Source organism: Podarcis raffonei, chromosome 6, assembly GCF_027172205.1.
Source record: "Podarcis raffonei isolate rPodRaf1 chromosome 6, rPodRaf1.pri, whole genome shotgun sequence".
NCBI classification, from domain to species: Eukaryota; Metazoa; Chordata; class Lepidosauria; order Squamata; family Lacertidae; genus Podarcis; species Podarcis raffonei.
In genome coordinates, this window is record NC_070607.1 from 41,859,228 (window position 1) to 41,883,084 (window position 23,857).

A 23,857-nucleotide genomic window follows, 5' to 3' on the forward strand; every position below is an offset into this window, starting at 1 on the left:
TGTGCTCTTCATACTGTTTGATACATTTGGGGGTTTGTTTGTTTTTTGAATGAGTCTATTATAGACTCATGTTTTGTTCCAGTTAAAACTGTAACATTTGAAGCGTATGCATTGCGCATCTATTTTAAGTCTCGTATATTATTTGGAGAGCCGTGGGTTGGTCTCTTGTTGCTCAATGCAGGAGGTAAGAAAAGGTGTGTGTTATGGTTTTAGTTGATTTGCAACAGGAATCTGCATTGTGTATTAGGAGTGTGCATTGGATTCAGATGAATCCTGAATTCCAAAGGAAAACCCACAATGACATAGGGAAGCTTCTTCACAGGAGTGTTCAGATGTGCTGGGCCAAAGCTCATTCTTGACTTAATGACATTCCATTAAGCAATTGCATTAGTTTCCTGCTGCTGCTCCCTCGGCCCAGTTCAGACACTACTAAGGCCAGTCCAACAATACCCACACATTTACTCTCTCCTCTTTATGTGGAAGAACACCAGCTACCATCTAGGTCAGGCTTCCTCAACCTTGGCCCTCCAGATTTTTTGAGACTACAATTCCCATCATCCCTGACCACTGGTCCTGCCAGCTAGGGATCATGGGAGTTGTAGGCCAAAAACATCTGGAGGGCCAAGGTTGAGGAAGCCTGATCTAGGTAGCATTTAGCTTTCTAAATAAATGTGTCCCGACTCCAGGGGTTGTTAGAGTAAGCCAGGTAATGTTGCCCACAGGGTGTTGCATTGTGCCAGCCAAATTTGAAAACAGCTGCTGGATTAATGTCTTATATAACTTCACTGACATTTATGTTGTTGTGCCATGCGGGGTTAGGAAATAAACTCCTGAGGTGGCCACCTTAAATGCTACTTGTTTTAGTTCCCAGGGCTGTGCTATACTTACTCTAACAGCCAGATGAACAGTGGAGTTCATGTCTGCAAGAACGCCAAATAGCAAACTTCTGACTCTATTTCAGTGGGATCATGGCCAATCTGTTAGTCATTAGATAAATATCAGTGACTGATTTCAAAGCCCCAGACTCAACAAAAGGGAATGATTTTCCCCCTTTACACTCTTTTGTGTGACTCTAACCCATCTGCTCAAATGAGGCCAGATGCAGGTACTCATTCATTTGAAAATTTCCTACAGTACTTCAGAAACTGTTAATCATTAATGTAAGCATTTCTCAATCAGCAGTGTACTCTACAGTGTGTTCTTACTCATCCCCACAGCAATATTTGACGTAGGTTAGGCAACCCTGGCAGCTTTAGAGTTTGAATATGGGTCACGGTTACAGTTGTGTCAAACGGAGCTTGCTTGTCAAGCGCTTATGAGGGAAGTGTGTGTGGTTGACCACATCTTCTCCCTCCCCAAACAGACTGTCCAGTAGCCTCTCCATCTTTCCAAAGTGTTTTCAAACAACGCAAAATCTCCCCAGAGCAGTACTATGAAGTAACAAAGATGCCTTCACACAGCTGGTACTGGTAGCATGAGTTTACTTGTGTAAACTTCATGACACGCAGAGCTTTTCCCCCCAGTTGGAACTCACTGGAACTCAGTTCCGGCACATCTCAGGTGGGTGCCATTGCCATTATAAGAGAACAAGGGAGTCGTTCATGGTGAGTTCCAGAACCTCTTTCTAGAAAAACGGCACTGATGACAAATGTATTCATTCACGCCTGATATAAACGTTGAAAATGGTGGATTTAGCTGCTTTGAGCCACTGTCTGAAAATGGAATGAAAGCCCTTCTTACAACAAACATATGTTGCATGTGATATTATTATTATTTATTATTATTATTATTATTATTATTATTATTATTATTATTATTATAGCCAAACTTTCTGAAAAGTAACAAAAATGTAAGCAACTATTAATATTTTTCTCCTCCTCACTTGTTAAGGGAACATGAGCCTCTCATTTTTATTTGCTTGGGATCCCTGACTAACCACAGACATTCCCACTAACATCACTGGAAGTCCCCTGGCCGCAGAACTGCTGCACATTGCCCTGAGAGCGGTCTGTTCTGTGGTGATGTTGCCACTGCCAGATTTCTTATATGCGAGAGGTTTTCCAGCAACCCTGGCTACATCTGGCCACGAGGTCATTGCTGTCTTCCCTCCCTCTTTGGTTTTGTCACACTTATCTCCTCTGTGCTATTGGCCGCCACTTTTCCCACTGCAGCTTATTGGTCTGCAAGTGGCAGTTGTTCATTTCATGTTACTATATAAACACCACACTGGCGCCTCCGTAAACCTCCCACGACTGAGTTAGCAGTATATAGAGACTTGAGTAAAAACCACTTGTAATTCACTTTTTGTCTGCTGTAAAAACAACTTCAGTTGGGTTGTACATTTTTGTTTTTTGTTTTTTTACATTAAGTGTTTGTTTTCTTTAGCTTGGTTTCACTTTATAATGAAAACCTTTCGGATGTAAGGAGGGCAGAAGATGACAGCACAGGGTGGGTTTTGTGAAAAAGAACACAAGATCGGGCTAGTTAACCTTCCACATGCTGCAACAAAATTTTGTTCAGCAAATATGGTGATTTAAAGTTTCGTCGAAAGAGAAATAATTGATATTATGTTGAAGGATGATTCTAAACTGTTTAATGACTGAATGGGCTCTTATACCTTCAGGCTTAGATAAAACAATTCAATGATTCTGTGACAAGGGAGAATTCCAATAGGTACAGCCTCTTTCAGAACTGAAATGCCATGGTAGAGACAGCTGTATCTGGTAAAATTCTGCCTTGCTTGCAGGAGCTCTCTTAAGTTTAGACCTGACCTTCCTTCTCTCAGACTACTGGCATGCACTGTTTTCTTCTGAAAATATACTGATTGGCTTGTACCCGTGCTTGTGTATTGTACCAATGGCAGGTTCAACAAAGCAACTACATAAAAATGTCCCAGTCCAGACATAAAAATATTGGACTGAGAAACCATGGTTTATTGGCTTAAGAATGAGCCCATCCTAATTCATGTCTTGATTTGTAAGCAGTGATCAAACTACAGTGCCTTGCTTTTCCTCCAACTGTAAACTTTTACTGCATCAATTATACAAGCAGGCATTGCTGTGACCTTGTCACGTTCATCTCCCTGCCTTGTGTTATGGGAAGGCAGCCATAATGGGAGGACTTGGCCATGTTCAGACTCCCCTCGCCCTGCATTTCAGATTGGGTTAGCCTCCAGCTCCTTTGATTTGTGGGCAAACGTTTCTGCATTTCCTGCTGCCTCTTCCTCTCTCTTTTTGGCTTCCCAAGGTTCCCACAGGAACTCAAGGAATAGGTTGTGCCCACAACTTTCAAGAGGAAACCAGACCAGGATAAGTGGGGAGGGGTGAGGCAGGGTTCGTTTTCCCTGGCTGAAGCAAAAGTATCATTTCGAACACTGTATTTTAGGTCCAAGGCATTTTAAAAGTTCAAGTCACAAAGTGGTCACAAACACTGCTAGGATTTAAAAGCAAATTAGGAAAAAACCATAAGATGGTCTGAATCTTAATGCTATGATCCATGCTGCAGCTGCACTTGCAATAATATTCAGCAGTGTTCCAGTTACCTCATCTCAAAAAGGGGGTTGCAGATCTGGAAAATGTTCAGAAGTGGGGAAGCCAAAATTATAAAGGGGGGGGGACTTTCCATCTGAGAATGGTGTGCTTTCTTTATCAATTTTTAACACACTATTTATAATTGTATAAACCTTTCTTATTAGGTAGAAAAAATGATCAAGGAAAGACATAAGAAAGGTTTATACAATTATAAATAGTGTGTTAAAATTTGATAAAGAAAGCACACCATTCCCCAGTAATTGTAATCATAGGACTGTGGGTCGCTCATTAAAGTTGGATGGCATGACAGACAAAAGAAGTTACGAAGATTGAGCCGAAGGTTTGAACTTGGAACCCAAATTTGGTCGACAAGGTGGGGGTTGAAATTCCTCTACCACTTTTTGCCTACTGCTGACACCTGTTTTGCAGTGTTGGTAGTGACAGCAGAGGCCCTCCCTGCCACACAACGCTTTTTTCCCCGGCTGCTATTTTGCTCTGCCCTGAAGATAGGTTTGTTTTCTGTTTGCCATATTGTAAACCTGGCACCAATTCTGTTCCACTGCAGTCTGGTGCCAACTGTTGCGAGGACAGCATCCTAATGTCTTTCTCCTTCCTTTTTTTTCCTTTGTAGCTGTACCTGCAAGCCAGGTTCACTTGGAGAGGAGCCCGTCTGCTGCGTCCCCTGCTGCAGTTCACACTGATTATGATGGCCTTTTACACAGGGCTTTCTCGTGTGTCTGACCACAAACATCATCCAACAGACGTCTTGGCTGGTTTCGTACAAGGGGCCCTGGTGGCTTACTGCATAGTAAGTGACATGTCATACCATAGAATTGTTTCACTAAACAACCACATGCACCTTATCCATAAGACAGTGATGCACTATTCGAGTGTTAAAGCCCATCCTAAGGGCAGAGAAAAGCTTTACCCTGGCACCAGAAATGTAGTATCAGTGCTAGGTGGACCTCACTGGGGAGAGTGTTGCTGGCATTGTGCAGGAGTTGGTAAAACCAAGGAAGGATAGACTTAAACAAAGAAGGGAGAAAGGGATGGAGACTTAAATAAGGAAAACCAATGTGCAATGCAGTGTTAGAAACCTAAAAGATAAATGCACAGCAACCAGTATCCTTTCACATGTAACATGTGAAGTTCATGTGAAACAATTTCTAAGTATTAGATTGGTGATGTTTAGTGCACGGAAAAGAGTTCTCCTTGAATGCATACTAGACTGGGCACATTAGCAGGGTGGTTCACACAGGTGAATGTGTAAACCATTATAGCAGTCCCCCACCCATCCCGAGTTTTGAAACATCTCAAAAGACAGCTGAATATATATGTATTTTCTTTCTTTTCCACTGATTCCATTGCTAACCAAACCACTGTTTGAATTCTGTGAGGAATGTAGTCTCTCAGTACCCAAGTACAGATTGAAAAGCTAAGCAGAAATGTTTTTAGCTCCAGAAAACATGCCCAGATCTTTTTGAGACATCGCAACCTTCAGGAGAAAGCTACCAGAGCTTCACAGCATAGAGATAAAGGATCACAACTCCACAATCAGCACCATGCAGTGCTATGAATCAGGGCCATTTTGTGAAGTAAATAAACCTGGGGATTTCCAAGCACTGAGTTCCCACATAAGATGCAATTTGACTATGCAATAACAGGAATTGCACTTATATGGGAGAATTGCCAGTCAGGTGCTTACTCCTTCCCAAAACCACCAGTTCTCCCCTACAAATGCCCTGCCCTCCTCACTTGCAATTTCACAATCTAGCTGGGAAGAAAAATAATAATAAAACTGCCAGAGAATCTGGGAGGGAGGGAGAGAATGCATAAGCGCTCTCCATGCCCCCAGGCCATGCAGTTTTCCAGCAAGCGCTTCTTCCCCAGTCCTGCTTCTCTCACATACACATTGAACCTCAATTGTAATTTCAGTGGGTGAACATCTCCTGCTTGCATTTTACTTAGTAGCAGAAGTGATAGTCTCCACTAAGTTGCAGAGACAGCGCAACAAGATTCTTCAAAGCTTCCGTGGCATTTTTATTCTTATTTATTTCTGTCGCGGGTTAAACAAACAAAAGATCACCCTGGAAGGAGCTCTTGGATATATTCAGAAAATACTTTGGGCAACTTTTCACACAACGAAACAGTTTCTTTTCAGCTCAGGGGCTTCAATTTGGGTCATGTGGCTTTGTCTAGAATCGCCCGGTATTAGAGATAGCTATATGGAAGGCTTTGACTAAGCTCTCCTGTTAGTTGCTCTAAATACTTTGCCAAAGAGTTAAAGAGGACAGAGAAGAAGAAGAAGAAGAATGTGATGCTAGGGTACAGTAGGATGCAGATGAACTCAATGCATTGCAGCAAAAACGCTTCTGACAGACAATAAGGGTCTTGATGCTTGAACAGGACACTTTTCACCATTTCCTGTCCAATGACAAGTTACAAATCTGACCCCGTTTTCCTGACCAGTAAACAGATGGCATGTTTTACTGGGCCAGAGGAGGGGTGAGAGTTCGGCTGCTATAGGCTGACTTTCCTGTGACGAGATAAAGGCCACGGAGGAAGCAGCTGCCTGAGAAACACCACACACATGTACATCACTTCCTTTTTAACCCCTTCCCTCCGTGGCTGCTGCCCTTTTGTATGCTTCAGTCCTTCATCAGGATGTGCAGAGGGTATTGGTCACTTTTAGTCTGGCCCTTGTGCAGCCACGGGGGGTGGGGAAAAAAGACATGGCTGTAGAAAAGGAAATGAAGAGAGGGGTGACTACTGCTCCCCTACTTCGTCCCATAATTTCCTTAGGAGAATGGCCTAAATGTTCATAAGCAACTTGAGTGTTGCTTATGAGACTTAGATTTAGAAAAGCCCTAGCCTCACCTTTTTCACTGTGCTTTATATACTTTTATGAATTTATTTAAAAATTATGTCCTATCCTTTGACCCGGAGTTCTTGCAGTTTAGTTCTTCTGATTATTGGCAATAGGTGCCGGTAGCTGAGGCTAGCCTCTAAGGGGGTTGCAGTACTTGTTTCATCCAAGACCATACAAGATCTTGTTTTGTTTGGAATTCAGATGCAATCAGAATGGCTGAAATCAAAATGTCTTTTATGAACCGCTTTTGTGGTGGCTATAATTGTGTTGTGGCAAATTATGGGAAGATGCAAATCTTAGGGGCCATTTCCTTCTCCTATTCACCTAATCTCATGTTAAGCTGTTTGCTTAAAATGTTCTGGGTCCAAGTGAAGCCTTTTCTAATATAATGAATTTAAGAAGGGCATCGATCAGTTGAAATGGTGAGCTGCCAGCTTACAGCATCGTATAGCACATTCCCTGTCGTCTGCTGTTGAGTTTTCTTTATGGGTGGAGAGCACCTTCCACAGGAAGTGGCATAAATCCAAGCAAAAACACTCTGTGCATTTACCCCTCTCTCTTTTTGTGTTAAGCAGCTGAAGCATTAGGAAGGTTTAACACACTGTTCTAACCTTAGGAGATCATGTTTCATGATTTCTCAAAGTGTTTTTATAACCTCAAACCTTGCTAAAAGTGAAATACAGTTTAAATGGGAATTAACGCCACTACCCAAATATCTGATTTAAAGCCACACACGCCATGAACTGCAGAGCAAAGGCTAAGAAAGCCAAGATGACACTCCATCCATAACTTATCCAGTTAGAAAATACAGGCCAGATTGAACCTAATCCCCCATCTGCCACTTCCACCGTGCAACCGCTACTCACTCCTGCCACAAATTGATTTGTCATGGAGCTCTCGGTATAGAATGTGGATATCGTCGTGATTGAATCCAGTCTTAGGAAGTGGGTACATGAGAGGCATGGCGTCAAAATCGCCTTCCAACTCTTGCTTCTGCCATACTACAGAAATGGATGAATGGGTACAGACATTTAGCAGTTGTGTTCAAATTAAATGAAGATTTAAATACTTCCAAAATCTAGAAGACACACAGAGAACACCAAGTATGCCTATTCCCCCCAAAAATCAAAGGGACGCTTACAATTCTCCATCACAAGTTTCTTGAAGTAGTGATAGAATACAAGCATGAACCACAAGTACTGCACACCATCCAACAAAAGCAAGTAGTCAGAAGTGGTCTTGACTAATTTAAATCTCATTGATTTGAGTAGGACAGTCAGAGACAGCATTTGCTGTCCGGAGTTCACAGCTCCTTTTCCTCTCATTATGAAGGGCTAGTGTTATAATGGGTAAGAAACCTTTTTCTCCAGAACCAAAAGAAAGTCTAGAATGCCTATCCATCTCTAATATAGCTTCATTTGAAACAGGAGACTTAATATGCTGACAATCAGAAAAAAGGAACTGTAGTTTTGGTTCAGGAACCCTAGTGTTGCCTTCAAAGAGAACATGAAATTTAAATAAGCCAGGGAAAGAGGTTGGTACTACTATTTATTTTTCTTTGGTTGCAGCCAACCATCTATTTTTTTCCTGAGTGGAGTTCTGTTTCCTCAGAGAAATAACTGTTTGCTTCAATGCTAATATTTAGATGACAAACTAACTGATCTGGGAACATAGCAAGACAATTGGAAGCCTGAATGCAAACATCTGCATCCAGTAAAACAAGCAGTCTCTTTAAACAATCAAATGCTTTGTGATTTCTCACTCTGAAAAGCCTAGTAGCCTAACTAATGGAAGTCTCGGGAAGTTGAATTAGGAGCACAACTTCTCTAACCCTGCTAGAGCTTCAAAGCAGTATAAAAGCAATGCTTTTGGTCATAACATATGAACAATAATGCTCTTGCTGGACACATTTGCTGGTGGAATAAGAGCCTCTCACACATTGGTTACTTCAACTGCAGAACAGAGTGATGGGTTTTCGTGGAATTACATTTGTCAATAGATGGGCATATTTCATGGATCAGCTGTTTTATTTAACCCCATTATCTTTTCTGTACCTTGTTTTTTGGGGATTCCTGGTAGGTAGGATGAAGACGTAGTTGTTAATGGGGCACCTTGCACCAAGGGAAGATTTTGCACAAACTATTCCATCACAAACTTCCCACTTGTAAAGTCAGCTATGGGTCTAGAGTTATGTAGCCACACGTTCTGCTTTTCAGAATGTGCAGTCTATGTTCTGGGGAGGTGCGCTGCTCTTGTTTGAGTCGTGAGTAGCTCTTGGGTTAATTGGAATCCCATTCTGCAGCCCCTGTGTAAGGTGGGAATGAATTGCCTTGGGCTTTCCATTGACTCCTGTCAACATATACGGTATTTAGACGGCAGTCCGAAGCTCCAGTCTGCCTACCAAATGACACTGGCATCATTCGTCCGGTATGTTCCACTCACTCAAAGTATTACCAATGGCAGTAGCCTGCAGAAAACAGGATATTTTGGGGGTGGGGATGAGCGAGCCCACGTCTCACTGTATCTTCAACCATCCCATGGCACTGGGCCCAGTCACCACAATGCTCAAGAAATTGGAAAATTAGTAGTAAACCAATTGTCATTCAGCCAGTGAACAACTCTGTAGCAGCTTGTGTGATTGTTGTTGTATATAAATATTATATGTGTTTAATAGCTGGGATTTGTTTGTACCAAGCCTCTAGCATTGAATAGCAGAGATGAGCCTTATTCTCCTGTCAGCAGAGCCTGCATTCTGTCTGACCCTTTTCCTTTCTGGCTTCAGAGTTAAATTTTGCAAGGGAGAAAGTACATCAGTCATGCTGGACTTGATACGATTTTGGCTGAGGGAGGATGTCAAAGTTTCCTCCCAGGGCTTTCCTATTGTGTGGCTGCCTCTCTGAATTGTCAAGTGGGAGACGTTTCACATCCGTAAGAGCGGATACGTCATTGATTATTTCAGGGAAAGGTGGTTGGGAATATCTCTTCCTTGACACTATTTCTTTAAAATGACAGGACAGTCATCCTGACTAAGCTTTAATTTTCTAGCTGTGAGGAAAGGGCAGCAGGGAAGGGGATGCGGGTGGGTGGGAAGGCAAGGAAATATCAAGCTACCCTGACTGACTAAGAATTACGGAGAATTGACTCCAAAGGGAAGTTTAATTTTAGTCCATTTAAATCGCCAGAGGAAGCGAAGCCATGTGAACTCTTGGTATGGATGTTGACAGCTTCTTGATTGTGTGCCGGGTTGTTGTTGTTTTTTAACTGTAAATAACATTTTTCAAGACTTCTGTATTAAGAAAATTCCCATCCCCACAGTACATCTCCCTTCCACACACACAGTGAATGTATTTGAATTAAAATAGTGAAAGAAACCAATGGGTGCTGGGTGAGATCCAGTGGAAAAGGAAAGGCAGAGAAAGGCATTTTCCATATCAGTAAAAAGTAGGTGAGAAGTGATACTCAATCACACTGTCTAATTACATTAATCAGGATTTTCTTTCCTGCTGGGCACTCTTAAGAGGGGCATCCCAGGCGTCCCAAGTTCCAGATATTTCTTGCAGATTCCAGATAGATCTCTTGTCCCTTTCCCCCTTTTCGAAAGCATAATTTATTTTTCTTTGCTTACACAATGCCAGGGCATGCTGCAAATTTGATACCAGTGAGATCCCCACCAGGGGCACTAGACATTTATGCCAAGTTGTGCCTTGGGCCTTTGTCCCTGCTAGGTATCTAGCAGTGCTTGACTCCTGTGAAATAATTGTTTGCTTTTTGATGGACCAGTCTAGAAGACCTTCAGTCTGGTTCTCATTATAGCAGGATAGTGTAACTTCAGAACTGTTATGCTTATTAATAGAGGATATAGAGTTCCTTTACATAAACCGGAGCAGGTATAAAAATCTGAATATTTATATTGAATGCATATATTCATTTTATTTACAGGTGTTCTATGTCTCAGACCTCTTCAAGGAGAAAACAAAGATTTCTCTGCCCCCACCTCCAATCCGGAAGGAGTTACTTTCACCTGTGGATATCCTTGATCGGAACAATCATCACAACATGGTGTAGACATTTGACAATTTTTTTTTGTTTTTGTTTTGTTTTTGCAAAATGACTGCTGACAGCAACTACCTGCTGCTCTCAATCTCATCAGACAGTAGAATGTAGGGAGAGACTCTTGCCTGACCAATGAGGTCTGACTCTGTGGCCTTTTTTACACTCACAACATTTGCATAAAATGGGTGTTGTTCAAGTAAGTCAAAGGCAACAATTACGAAATAAATCAAAACACGATGCAGGAATTCTAAATGTGCAATTGGCTGAGTGTTCATGTTGTAGTGAATGCTGAATTGTTCATAGCTTAATGAACACTAAATGATTTCTAGGAAACTGGCCATCTCTGCTTCTGCTTCTTTTATTTGCCATGACAGTTTTCAATTCCTATTAAGTGAGAGAGGGGAGAGAAAAATCCTTGCCAACTAGATTATAGCACTATCTATGAAAAATAAGCACTGATTCATGATTTGTGATCACTTTCTAAGTGTAACCTCTTATTTTATTGGTTTTCTTTATCTCCATTCCAATTCGGAACTTACTTTTGGTTTCGGAGATGTATACCCAGTAAAATGTTAGAAAAGTGCCTATTTCCACTACACAATTCTATAAGACAGTATTTTTCTATTTCCAGTTAGGTGTAGAATCCACTTTCTAAATGCAACCCAGCCTGCTTCACCAGTATCCCTGGTTGTAAAGAGTCATTCCATATTTGTTTTCACCTATCCCTCACTTTCTGTATGACATTCTCCATGTTCACAATTATTATCATCACTAATACTTTGGAGAGCAGGTTGGAGGTGCAAATAAGGGACAACACAAGAAATATGGGACCCATGCCTCTAATATCTAATGTCAACAGTACTGTATGAATTGTCCAGCCTGCATAGTATTATGCTTGGTGGCCTAGTTTTTTTAATTAAAAAAAAATCCCCTTTTACCATTGACTCAAATAACAAAAGTATTTTCTGAACATACGGATACCTTGTTTGTGGTCAGCCTTGTTGATCTATGTTAGCACTATTGGCTCTGGGGTTGAGACTCAGAACGCAACTCCTCCAGCTATCGGGCGGACTGCTGGGCGGGACCGTCTTAGCCTGATGTTCAGTCAAATCCCTTTTGTAATTCCCATGGCTTGAAAAGGGATCATTTTCGACTATTCATTACAGACTAGGCTAAATGCTGCTCTCAGCAACACCAAGGGCACGCGAATAAAGTAAACCGGAAGAGACCCGCTTCTAGGCTTTCAGGTGCAATTCCAAAAGACAGTTCTTAAAAACCTTAAAAGGACTGAACTGCTGATGCTAACCAGGGCAGACTGACCTTTGCACATCTTTGCCATGCAAACTCCGTCCTATCATTTCAATTCTAGCAAGCTATGATTTTTTTTTATAAATATAAATATATATAAATATATATAAATATTATATAAATAATGTATAAAACATTAAAAATTAACTATGTAAAATATTATTTCTGAAACAATTTTAGATATATCCACTATGATCATAAACTGTGTTTTGACCTGTGTTATTTACATGTTGCTGCTTAAAACAAAAAGCATTGACTTAATTTTTTATAGTCGACTAAAATATTGTAGTTCTGTGGTAGCAATATTTTAATGAAAGTAACAACTAAAGACAATTGTATAAAAACCATATTAAATTGTCTGTATTTTTGTAATGTTTCTTTTTTTGTAAAAAGAGGAATATGCAAGACTTTTTGTAGAGTACAAAATTAAAGTTTGTATTTGCAAAAGAAAAAAAACACAAAAAAATGCTGTATAAATGTGCTTTATAAATAAATGTTTCAGGCGCAAATTAATAATGCTGTGCACCCATATTCTCCATTTTGACTATTCCTTGGAGCCTAAATGAAATGGAAGATTATAGCAAGACTGATATTTCCTTGGAAATTTTTACACAAAAAGGGTTTAGCGTTCTATGCATATCTACATACCAATGGTGATGAGAGGTTATGTAGAATACAGCTCAGTAGTACCTGTTGAATATTTTACAAAGCTGTTAACATATAGCCCAAATGATGTTCTGTTTTGAGCATTGACCTCAACAGTATGGAGGCAGGTGAGCCAATTCTTTAGTGGTACACTGGACAGCACCATGCAAGGAATGAATGAATGAATGAATGAATGAATGAATGAATGAATGAAACTTTATTTGCATCAGCCGTCGGCCATAGCAACAAAAAGCATTGCAATATACACAGAACAAAATAAAAGTCAGTTATATAAAACACGGTTTAGGGTCCTGAATCAGCACCATGCAAGGTTTGTGCAGAAGGCTCCAGAAGAGAAGAGCTCAACTTTTATACTATCCACATGGTTGCAGAGTGGGTTACAAAACTATCACAATTCAAATGACATTAAAATCATAAAATAAAGTTACAGTGACAAAATAGCAGAAATGCAGTGCAGGAACATGCACTCAAAGAGGCGCATCTTGAGCAATCATTGAAAAGCATACGTCGATTGTGCTAGAGGTGGGAGTGGAACTATGGTAAAACCCAACTCCCAACCCTCAAAAGCACCCTGGGAGGACACATTGGTCACAGGTATCAAACGTTGAGAGGTTAAGGAGAATGAAAAGGTTGTCCTTCCTCTGTCACTCTCCTAACAAAGGTCAACCAGGGTGAGTGAGGCAGTTTTGATGCTGAACTTGAGCCCAAAACTGGATTGAAATGGGGCCAGATAGTCTGCTTCCCCCAAGCATGCCTGCAATTGGAGTGTCCCTTGCTTTTTCAGCACCTTCTAGGTCCACCATTATATACATTGGTTGATACTGATTAAAACTTGGTTAGCTGGTTAGTCCTCCCGTTTTTAGTCCAATGTTTAGCAATACATTATTTAAGAAAATTAACTTGCTATGTTACTGTTGCATTTGGAGTAGAAATCATTAGGAAATCCTCAGCAAGGAGGTGGATCACTGTTGTCTCTGCAAGCTGGAGCAGAATAATATGTCATTGTATACCTTTTGTGATCATTGTTCAACACTGAGGCTATAAGGCACTAATGTAATTGCTGTTGTTAGCTCCAAACCAGAGAATAACAGTAGATGATTTCATTAAAGGAAAGGACACTAATCAACCCTGGAATGCTTAAGCAAAAGAAGAAAGGAAGGCTGAGCCCCCGGCTGCCCCATCCATTACAGGTGCTCCAAATAACACTAGAAGTTGGTGCCTTGTTTATTGTTCTGTTACTCATCTGGAGACTGTTGCAAATGTCTGCAAATCCAGTCTCTCAACCACAAACAGACATTAAGAATGCAAGAGTCAAAAGCTAGGAGGCATCCAAGAAAACTTCTATATAAAAATCAAGATTCAAACTCATGGTTTCCGGTTTCCTGGCACACAGATACGCGCAAGGGGTGGTCTCCTCCATCAGCCTGCCAGATATGTATATGTTACATTGAACCTATAGAAGTGAAAACTGACATTATTTTGGTTTTGGTTTCAAGATCGTTTCCAACAACTGCCCTACAGGAAACTTGATTTTGTATTAATACTTGCACCAGATTTGTGCCAAAGCAATATTATAACAGTAAAGTGAAATGACTATCTGGTCTGATCGAGATCTGAAACAAGTAAGATTGCAAAAACAAACAGTTCTATTAAGGCTAAAACCTTTAATCTTTTTGATTTCTTATAGTCATTAATGCAAACAGTCAAAATGTGAGGTTGGCATGCAGTAGTGTTACCCTAGAAATTAAAGAGCACCCATTTTCTCCCCAAACACTTTCCCATGTATACAAACTGGATGAGTGTGGGGAAATCACACACAATTAAAAACATGGGGGGGCAGTTATGGGTACCAGTGTACCTACAAAATACATTTTTAAATATGTTTCAAAATGTGCCATTGCTCAGAAATTGCAATACTGTCATAAGAAAAGCTACTGGATTGAGCTAGATATTTTCTTCCAATTACTTTTGGACTGTCACTAGGACCTGTATTGCTTCAATTGCAGAAGGGAGATGCTAGCTTTAATGTTCCATTCAATAAAAAAAATTCAATAGAAAACAAGCATAGCAAGAGGTGGAATCACAAACGAATTATCTCTCCCACATAGACACTAAACTGGCTGCAACAGATCTAAGGCTCACAATGAACACTCACTGAAAACTTTAGTTTAGTGTTGGGATAAGGGGAAAATTCAATTTAGAAAACAGGAAGGTAAAGAAAGGAACTGAAAGTAAAGCAGCAGGTATCAAAACGTTGTTATATTAACCACTGGTATATCACTTGTGGAATACCAAGTGTGGTTCTTATCCCCACCTTGCTGAAAAGATATTGCTGAGCTGCAGATATACAAAAAGGAGGTTAGGGCTTGCCAATCAGAAGGTTGGCGGTTCGAATCCCCGTGACGGGGTGAGCTCCCGTTGCTCGGTCCCTGCTCCTGCCAATCTAGCAGTTCGAAAGCACGTCAAAGTGCAAGTAGATAAATAGGTACCGCTCCGGCGGGAAGGTAAACGGTGTTTCCATGCGCTGCTCTGGTTCGCCAGATATATTTAAGAGGTAGGACTACTTGAGGAAAGAATTACAAAGGAGAGAGGCACACACAGAAGCTATATTATTATGATGGATAGTGTGAGAAATGTAAAAATGATGTTGCCTCTCCTAAAATCGAACCTGACTGGCAGCAAGTTTAGAGCAGACAAAGGCAGAAAGTTATTCACACAGTGCAAAAATGGTGATTGCTATGCAATAGATAGGGGTTTAAGGTATAAAAATGCATTCGTTCCATAACATTTTGCAATATTTTGAGGTTGGGCCCAAGGTGAAGCAAAGTTACTGAAACCAGGGGACAGATTTTAGTTTGTCACCATCTTCAGAATGATTGCCTTTGAAGATGCATCTGTCTGTACTCTTCCCACAGAATGGGTCCTTGCTGATTACCCTCTTCAGCTGTAACCTTGAAGATGAACTGTGTAGTTAAATAAAGTAGAAGGCAGTTGGGAGTGAGAATGACGACCATAGTTATAGAGCACAAATAGCAAAGGAAATCAAGATGAACATTAAGATGTTCTTTAAATACCTATGAAGGAACTGACAAGGAGTCTGCAGGTCTACTTGGAAACAGAGATAGAGACTAATGACAGACAATGTCGTTATTGTGAAGACGCTTAACAAATTGTTTACTGTTGCAAGTGAGACCGTCACGTCCTAGATAGTAGATATAACTCCACGGGAGAAGAGGAAATGCTAGAAGACTTTTAATATCTTTTGACTGTTCAGCGTAGGTAATGGACCTAAAATTCCCTAGGAGTTCCATACCAGAATTCTAAAGGAAGTAAACAGAAACAAAAGAAGGATACTATTTTGGTAGATTGCTAAGCACAAAGGAAATACGTTAAAGGTTTATAAGAGCACTGTTATTACTTCTCAGTAACAGGTTTAGGAACAAAGCAAGGTAAAGAGATACTTTTGTAATTATACACTTTTAACAGGCAATCATAGACCTCTTGAAGGTGGGAATGCTGAAGATGGATTGAATCTCATGGCCTCTTAGGAATAGGAGGAAGCTTAATCCAAATACCCCATTATCACAACTAAGAGAGCAATCCTATCTATGGGAAGCCAGCATAATTTATGCCACTCTAAGTTAAGACAATATAAAGTATGCCAGATCCGAACCCCATTCAGGAGTGAGACTACTGCTTGCTGAGCCAGCCCGAGCTTGTCAGAGGGGGAACAAACCTCTAAAACAGAGTTTAACTTACACCACCCTTTTTGGCCATTATTAAGTTCTGCTGGGTTTCCAGGTTGTGTGATGGAGCAGAATGGAGCTGGGATCCAGCTGAGCTGGGATGAGGGACTGTGCCAGAGATTCATCACATCCTAACATGCTCATCCTGGCAGATCTTTGGTTTGGAACATCCCCTTAGTTCTTATTTGCACCATTGTTTTGGTAAAACTATAACTGAGACAAAACAGTCAGCCTCTAATCCAATGCACAATAGGAGCCAACAGAAAAATAATGGCTAGCTACAGGTAGCTTTCATTTTTCGTTTGATAATGAAGCACATTCCATTTCTTCAAGCTTCTCAATTACAACGCACTTTCTTAGCTGTTCCCCAAATCCTTTCCCTCTCATAAATAATTTCCTTGGACTGTAGCATCTGGAAGAAAAAATAATAACAGAAAAGAATGTTTGAGCCTAGCTAAACCAGCCTTGTTAATTTTCAGATTATGGAAAATGCTTCTGTTAATTCATCCTCAACTGGTCTTCCCTGCCATAGAAATACAGATCAGAGAAGATTCACAATCCTTCTGTTGCCAGCTATCTCCATCTTAAGCTTACGAATGTAGGTTTTTTGTTACACAACAATGAAACTTAAAATGTATATGGTTAGATTCAAAGGTTCCCTTCCTCTTGCAGACAGGGTCTTTTTATTTCAAGGTCTTAAAACATCTGACATTTAAATCAGGACAAAAAGAGATGTTAAAAATCGTATTTTCCCAAGATTCACCTCTATGATCCTTATTTCTGCTTTTGGGGCCTAGTGCCAATAGGACCATGCAGCTGCCTCAAAGTGACTATTTTGCCATTATTCCTAATGAGCATGATGGATTTGCCTACCTGTGTGCAGGTAGGACAGGAAGGTATGGGGAACCTGTTACCCTCCGGAGCTCATACAACTACAATTAGTTGCAGAACAAACATTCCACCAACCCTGACCATTGGCCAAGCTGGCAGGGATGGATGGAAGTTGAAGTCATTTGAAGCGCCATAGGCAAAAGTCTTTCCCAGCCATATGTGAAGAACCTGGCAGTGGCATCTGACAGAGCTGTGTGGGTGGGGCTGTGTTGCTCTCTGGACTTTACAACGCTATGTGTCACTGCTGGTTACTAAGAGAGAGGAAATTAAGTGGGGTGCTCAGCCTGATGCGGGGTCTGAGGTGCAAACAATCTGACACTCCCAGTGCTGCACCCACACCAGGCTGAGCTCCCTGCTGTCTCCCCCTCTCCGTCTCAGCAAATAGCAGTGAGGTACAACAGTGAAAAGTCAGGAGGGCAATGCAGATCCACCTGCACAGCCCTGCGAGTCACTCCTGGAGCTTGGATCTTTTGCATTTAGGACATGCACTCTGCCACTGGTCTATGGCCCTTCTGCAAGCTAGCAGTCGATATGTGCAGCCCTGGAGAAGGTATTTCCATATGGAGGGTGGATGCAAAACTCCCATGGCAGTGTAGTACAGGGTGCATAGGTCAACAGGGAAGGGCAGCCTCTGCCTCACGCACTGCAATGTTGCCCAGGCAGTTCCTGACCCTATGCTTGCACAACCACATAATCACAAGTTTCACTAAAGAACAGAAACAGCTCAGTGACAGAGCACATGTTATGCCTGCAGGTCAGAAGTTCAACCACTAGTTTTATCAGTATTAAGGGTCAGGTGAGCAGGTTCTAGGAAACACCTCTGCCCATGACCCCGGAAAGCTACTTCCAGTCAGGTCAAGTCATGCAAGGTCAAATGGACTGATTTCGTATCAGCCCAGAAGCACATGTTTAAATATCTCTGGGATGCTTTCCTGTGTCCGCTTGTTGAAAATGAAAGGAGGCATGGTGAAAGTAACGCAAAGTGGTTGTTCCTGCTGCTAGGACCTTTGGAACAATGGTAAAGAACTTCAATTATTGAAAAAAGAAATCTATAGAAATATATGCTGAAGGCATCTTTTCAGTGACACACAAACATATCGATAAACTGTACATTTTTGCTTCAAACCACTTCATGTTTTATCGGAGATCAAGATCAATCCAATTTATACAAGAAACAACAGAAGTATGGGAGAACAAGATTAGTCACACAACACAGTTTTAAACATTTTGTGGATAGTTCTCAGATTGGCGTTGGAGATAGTTTATAACATGAGATTTGTAGTTTGGGTTTTGTTGTGTGCTGTGTTTCTTCCTGTGTAGGGGTATCGGATTAAGCAAAAATTAACAGAAGCATAAAGAAGATTCGGGATTTGTAAAAAGGTGGGGAGTGATTTTCAATATTGGGATCTCAACTGCTAATCCCAACTGCTGTTGGGTGGATTTTGCAGTCAAATCCACATTTGCCTCATGTTGTCAATTTCACAGTGACCACACAGTGGTTGTAATGGAAGACCTGATAAAAATGTTGTGCGTCTGGAAGTTAAGAAAGCATTAAATTGATGCAATGAACAACCTGGAAAGCCTCAGACTGGTTGAGCTCATATTACCATGAAGCAGCATATAGGTTTCTAGTACACCAAGGCAGTCTAAATATTTATGTTATTTTGACAGTATATCATTATAATTAGTAAGCAAAAACATATGTACCCAGAAGAGAAAGCAAGAATAAGTTTAATTAAGGGTGTTATGAAACTGAACATTGTGTTTCTAGATATTTCTTCATCAGCTGCAAGACTCATGCTTCTAACACTGAAAGCTAATGGAGCACAGTGGTTGCTTTTTAATAATATCACCCATCGGTGTGCATTTTACTCCAAAACCATTTTTGTATTTGTCAGTGTTGCTTAATTTCTATGTCATCCTATAGAAATTATGGAACAATGTGTTTGTTTTCTGAACTGCATTTCAGCTCAACTCTTTCTTGCTTTCTGTGGGGCTGTGGGTTCTCCCAAAATGTCCATGATCCAATGAGTTTACAATCTGAAATTTGAACCAAGACAAGACAAAGGGAGAGGAAGAAAGGAAGGAGCAATGGTGACTAGGGATGAATGCAAGCAAGCACAGAAACACTTCTCTCTCTCTCTCTCTTACAGATTATTTAATCATTCTGTCTGTTGCCTTTCAAAATCAAATATTTTCTCAAGGCAATGTTACAATAAAAAATGGTGCCATTATAAACAGGATCAGTAGGATCACAACATCCACTTCAGCAAACTACCAGACGAATTTCTATATTGCTCGTTCTGTGCAGCCACCCTTCAGCTTACAAGAGGGATGGGGTGGGGGAGTTAGCACATGTTAGCACAAGCGCCCTTACAATGAGCTGATTTTCCCAGTTCCTAAATGAGTGAATAGGGCTATACTTCCAGTTCGATCCAAAACATGTTTACTCAGAACTAACGGTGGAATTCAATGTTGTGCAATGACGGCCGTGGAACAATTCCCCCTCTCCTACCCTATGCATTGCACTGGGGGTTCTCCTGAGCCCCCAGATCCAATTGTTGGGCATGCACATGGGACATGTAGAGTGGGTAAAGCCCTGTTTTGCAAGTGGAAGTCCCTGAGCAGTGCTTCTGCTGATGGTTTTTATTAAGTGAATCGCGTCCTAAGCTCCATTGAGTTCACTGGGTCTTACTTCCTTGCAACTATGTTTAGGAATCCACTTAGAAATTTGATTGAGTTGCATCTCTGTCCTAGCAGGAAGCAGCCTCCCCTCCGCTTTGCTTTCCTTCAGTACTGCCAGATCTAACTGGATGTGCTGTAATTGGATTTCAGGAAGAAACTACATGTTGCTTTCCCTAGATCACTGGAGCACATAGAACAAGCCCTGAGCCATGGGGTTAGGAGTCAAATCCGGGATCTTTTCTTCTTATTCCCCCTTTTCTTCTCAGCATCTGAAGATCACAGAAGAGAGTCATTCAAGACAAGCCTGATTTTGATTTTAATGCAAATGTGCCATGAAACTTGATCAATGTCACAGAATTCCTTGTGTTAAAGCGGGAGGAGGAGGAGGGTGAAAGAAAAATACTACAAGGGAAATAGACTTTTCTTTTCTTTTTAAAGTGAAAAACAAATAGCATCATACCAAAGATGGAAAGTTTCCAAATGTCATGAGGGAACTGCATTTCAGAGGGCTGGGAAAGGTTCTTCTGTCAAATGAGGTAATGTAGTAAACAGAGACTTTTCTTGGAGTAATCCAGAATGATGTAACATATATTTGATTTTTAAATGCACTGAACGCTATGTACCTTAGGCTGGCCTGCTTGGAAGAGAAACCATTCTGGGAGAAAGCACCATGTTTTGGCTTTTGTCCTGGAATCATTTGAAAGCTGTCTCTACAAGTTTCCAGCGCCCTTACAAGTTAAGATACAATCTAATAAGCCAGGGTGGTTCTCACCAACTCAGGAGAGATAACCTCCCTGGAATGGCCTCCTTTTCCAATAGAACAAGACTTTGCAAAATGCATTGTTACCTGCATGCCACAATATTTTTGGGGGGGGGGTTAATGCAAAACACATGGCTAGGAATGGAGGAGAAATTTGATCCAGTCCCCATTTAAAGGCAAACCAACATAATTTGCACTTTCTGAAACAAGGCATTAGCTGCCCCTCTCAGTTTGGTGTTATCTACAAATTTGATGAGCATCCCCTCAATTCCTTCACCCAGGTCGTTTATAAAGATGTTGAACAACAACAGGCCCAGGCTAGAACCCTGCAGCACCCCACTTGTCACTTCCCCCCCAGGATGAATTGGGACATAGCCATCCTTCGAAATTTGCACTTCTTTGAATTTTGCAATGCAGTTCTCCAGCCAAGCAATGTGCATTGAAAATGCATATATTTGCGGAAATCACATAACACAAATGTGTCTTTTAGATCACATTGCATAGAAAAATGTGCATATGAGGATAAATGTTTGTGAAGACTTTTTTTTAAAAAAAGTGAACTGACGTGGAAATGAACTTAAGAGTGGAAAAAAGAGAAAGCAAAATTTTGGGAGAAATCAAAATTGACAGTCAAATGAACACATCACAGCATTATCATCTTCTCAGTGACCTGATGAGTTTGCTCTGATGGAACCTTCATACCCAAATCCAGCAATGGCAAGAGGCATAATTGTGACTAATTTTTATCCCATGGATTTGAGTGGCCACTAAGTTTTGCCACATTATGCTCCTCCTATTTATATTGCTTGACCACACACATGGCTATATGGACTGAGGTGGTTACACCTTGGTCTCCCATTTCCCATAAACATTCCAGATTTGTCGAAAGGAAGCTGGGCGTAGTTTGGTTTAACTTTTTTTTTTTTTAAGCCAACAAACTTTATGGCTGGGAAGATTTCTTCTCCTGTTTCCATTACTGGGAAACATATAAGCAAGGAAGTAATATTTATAACAGTCGAGGAAAACACTGCTTCCTTCTTCAGCAGGAAATGGTAGTTATTCTCAGGGCTTTCACAGTGGAAGGAGAAATTAAATAAAGAACTGTTGGCCTGTGTTAGGTTTATTCCTGGGGATTTATCACCTCCAAGTCAAAACAAACACCTTTTGCAATGCTGGGAGAGGTATAAGATAGCAAGACGGGTGGTGGGAGAAGGGATGTTTACAAGTTTCAGGGGAATAGCGCACGCAAGTTTATCAAAGTAGGTGCCAGCAGCATTTAACATCTTCCGGGAGACATTATCAGATTCTTTGGAATGTAGGGGGAAAGTCTCAAGGACTCAGGTGCTTGATACTGGCACTAGATCAAGGTAACCTACTGGAAAAGAAACTGGATCATGGTGGAGTATGGGAAGGGACACATGTGGTCAGTGAGGATAAGTTCCTGGAGTCTACCGACAGCTGATGCTATGAGGGCTCATGCTTATTCTCTGTGGCACAATGGATCAATTTGTCTGGCTGTTAACCAGAAGGCTGGTGGTCCAAGCCCGTGCAGGGATGGCTGTGGGCAGGATTCCTGCATTTCAGGGGGTTGGACTAGATGACCCTTGGGGAACCCCTTCCGACTCTACAATTCTGTGATTCATCCATCTTACTTTGCTTGCACAAAGCTTACGTTGTGGTTACTATGTGCGTGGTATTAAGCATTCATTCCAATTTGTTTACAGGGCAGTTATACAACAATGAACACTCACACTTTACTTTCTGGGTGCCCTTTGCAGGATCGTGCGTGGTGCTACAGTTCCCCAGGAGCTTACTGGCAAACAGGGGCTGTAATTTTTGGAAGTTTCTTGCTGGGAGGTGGGGTCAGCCCCATTTATCAATAGGGGGTGGAGCCCACAACACCACGAGTTGGTGGTCTCAGGTGGCGGTTTTTGCCTTGGGTGGTATCCTTTAGTCTTTTCTTCCCTATATGGGGGGGGGGCATGAAGTGATGTCTCATCCCCCTGTGGCAGCGATTCCAGGATCCTCCTCTTAAAGGAGTTATATATATGGGTGTCACTGGCCATACACTGAAAGGTTGTCAGTGAACTACCTTGGCTTGGCTGCCTGCTACACTTACACCTCGCAGAGCACCTCCATTTCCCATTTACCCTGATGAGCCCCAGTTCCCCCCGGCTGGGGGCTGGGAGGGATACACGCCCAAGGCCTAAGCCAAGGTCTTCCTATATTCAGAAGTTTAATAAAGTTGTGGCCTAATTTTAATTCCATATAATGTCAGAGTCTTTATTCCTTCCTTATGGGGGCTGGGGCTGTTGCCATCTGGTCACACAATGAGAATTCATCTGGATTTGCTTATGGGGTGTTTACACATCTTTCTGTTAACCATTCATTCACCTCACACTTCTCAGCACATTTCCACATCACTTTCTTAACAGCAAAAAGTCAGGGGGTTTCCTTTTATTTTTTTGTAATGGCTTTGTTGCAGAGCACATTAATCCACTTCAGTTGGGCAAACCTAAATTTCCAGTGTGCGTTTGAATCCTTCCCACAAAAGAAGTGACTGTCTGAAAGCAGCCTGGTTCAGTAAATTCCTTTCACTCAGCAAATTCTAACTGTAATGTTCAGGCTCCTGTTCTGTCCTGCGTGATGCCTGGTGGTTCAGGACAGAGAAAAAGCTAGTTTTAGGGGTGGGTCTACATCCCATAAAGTGCTGCATCTAGACAGGATACAGGGCTACTCTGATAACTCCAGCACATAAGGGATGAGTAGCTATGGGCAATTAATTCTCTTTCCTATCTCTCAGTAAGTCCCTTGGACTGCCCACCAGCACCACCAGCAACTTAACATCCAATGGTTACTTCTGTGCAAGGCCTGATGTCTGCTCAGACTATGTGTCAGAAAAGCAATCACAGGCCCAGCTGCTTGCCTACTTGACTATTGCTTAGCCTATATATCTCAACACCAACATTCTGGAAAAGTTACGTAGCAGTGTGGAATTAAATCAAGCCCTGTTATTTCCACAACCATCGCCGACGCTCTGTGTGTACCCAGATAGCGTTTGGGATTTTTGTGTTTGGGGGCCTGTAGATGGTGTTAATTTTGAAGGCCTTAATATAGAATGTATAACGTGGCAAAGTTAATGAGAACCACAGCTTTTTAAGTTTTCAATTTGCTGCATGTTTAAACTCTCAGCCCTTAGGACGCATTAACGAATAACAGATTTGCACTTTTAATTGCCTTGGGAGGAGCGCAGTTCTCAAAACGAAGTAGAAAACAATAGAAAACTTGGCTCACACACATATGGGTAAAAGCATGAAGTAGAATTCTTTCCATAATTACACCATTCCTA

The 23,857-nt window shown here is 41.4% G+C and overlaps 1 protein-coding gene across 1 annotated transcript in view; it reads left to right on the forward strand.

Annotated features, from left to right (window-relative positions):
* The window catches only part of PLPP3 (phospholipid phosphatase 3), a 63,075-nt gene extending 50,784 nt beyond the window's left edge, over window positions 1–12,291 (forward strand). The window contains exons 5-6 of the mRNA XM_053392314.1: window positions 4,162–4,338; window positions 10,339–12,291. Coding sequence (XP_053248289.1) covers window positions 4,162–4,338; window positions 10,339–10,464 — 303 coding nt within the window. The 3' untranslated portion in view covers window positions 10,465–12,291. The remainder of the gene's footprint in view (window positions 1–4,161; window positions 4,339–10,338) is intronic.
* Window positions 12,292–23,857: the final 11,566 nt, after the last annotated feature.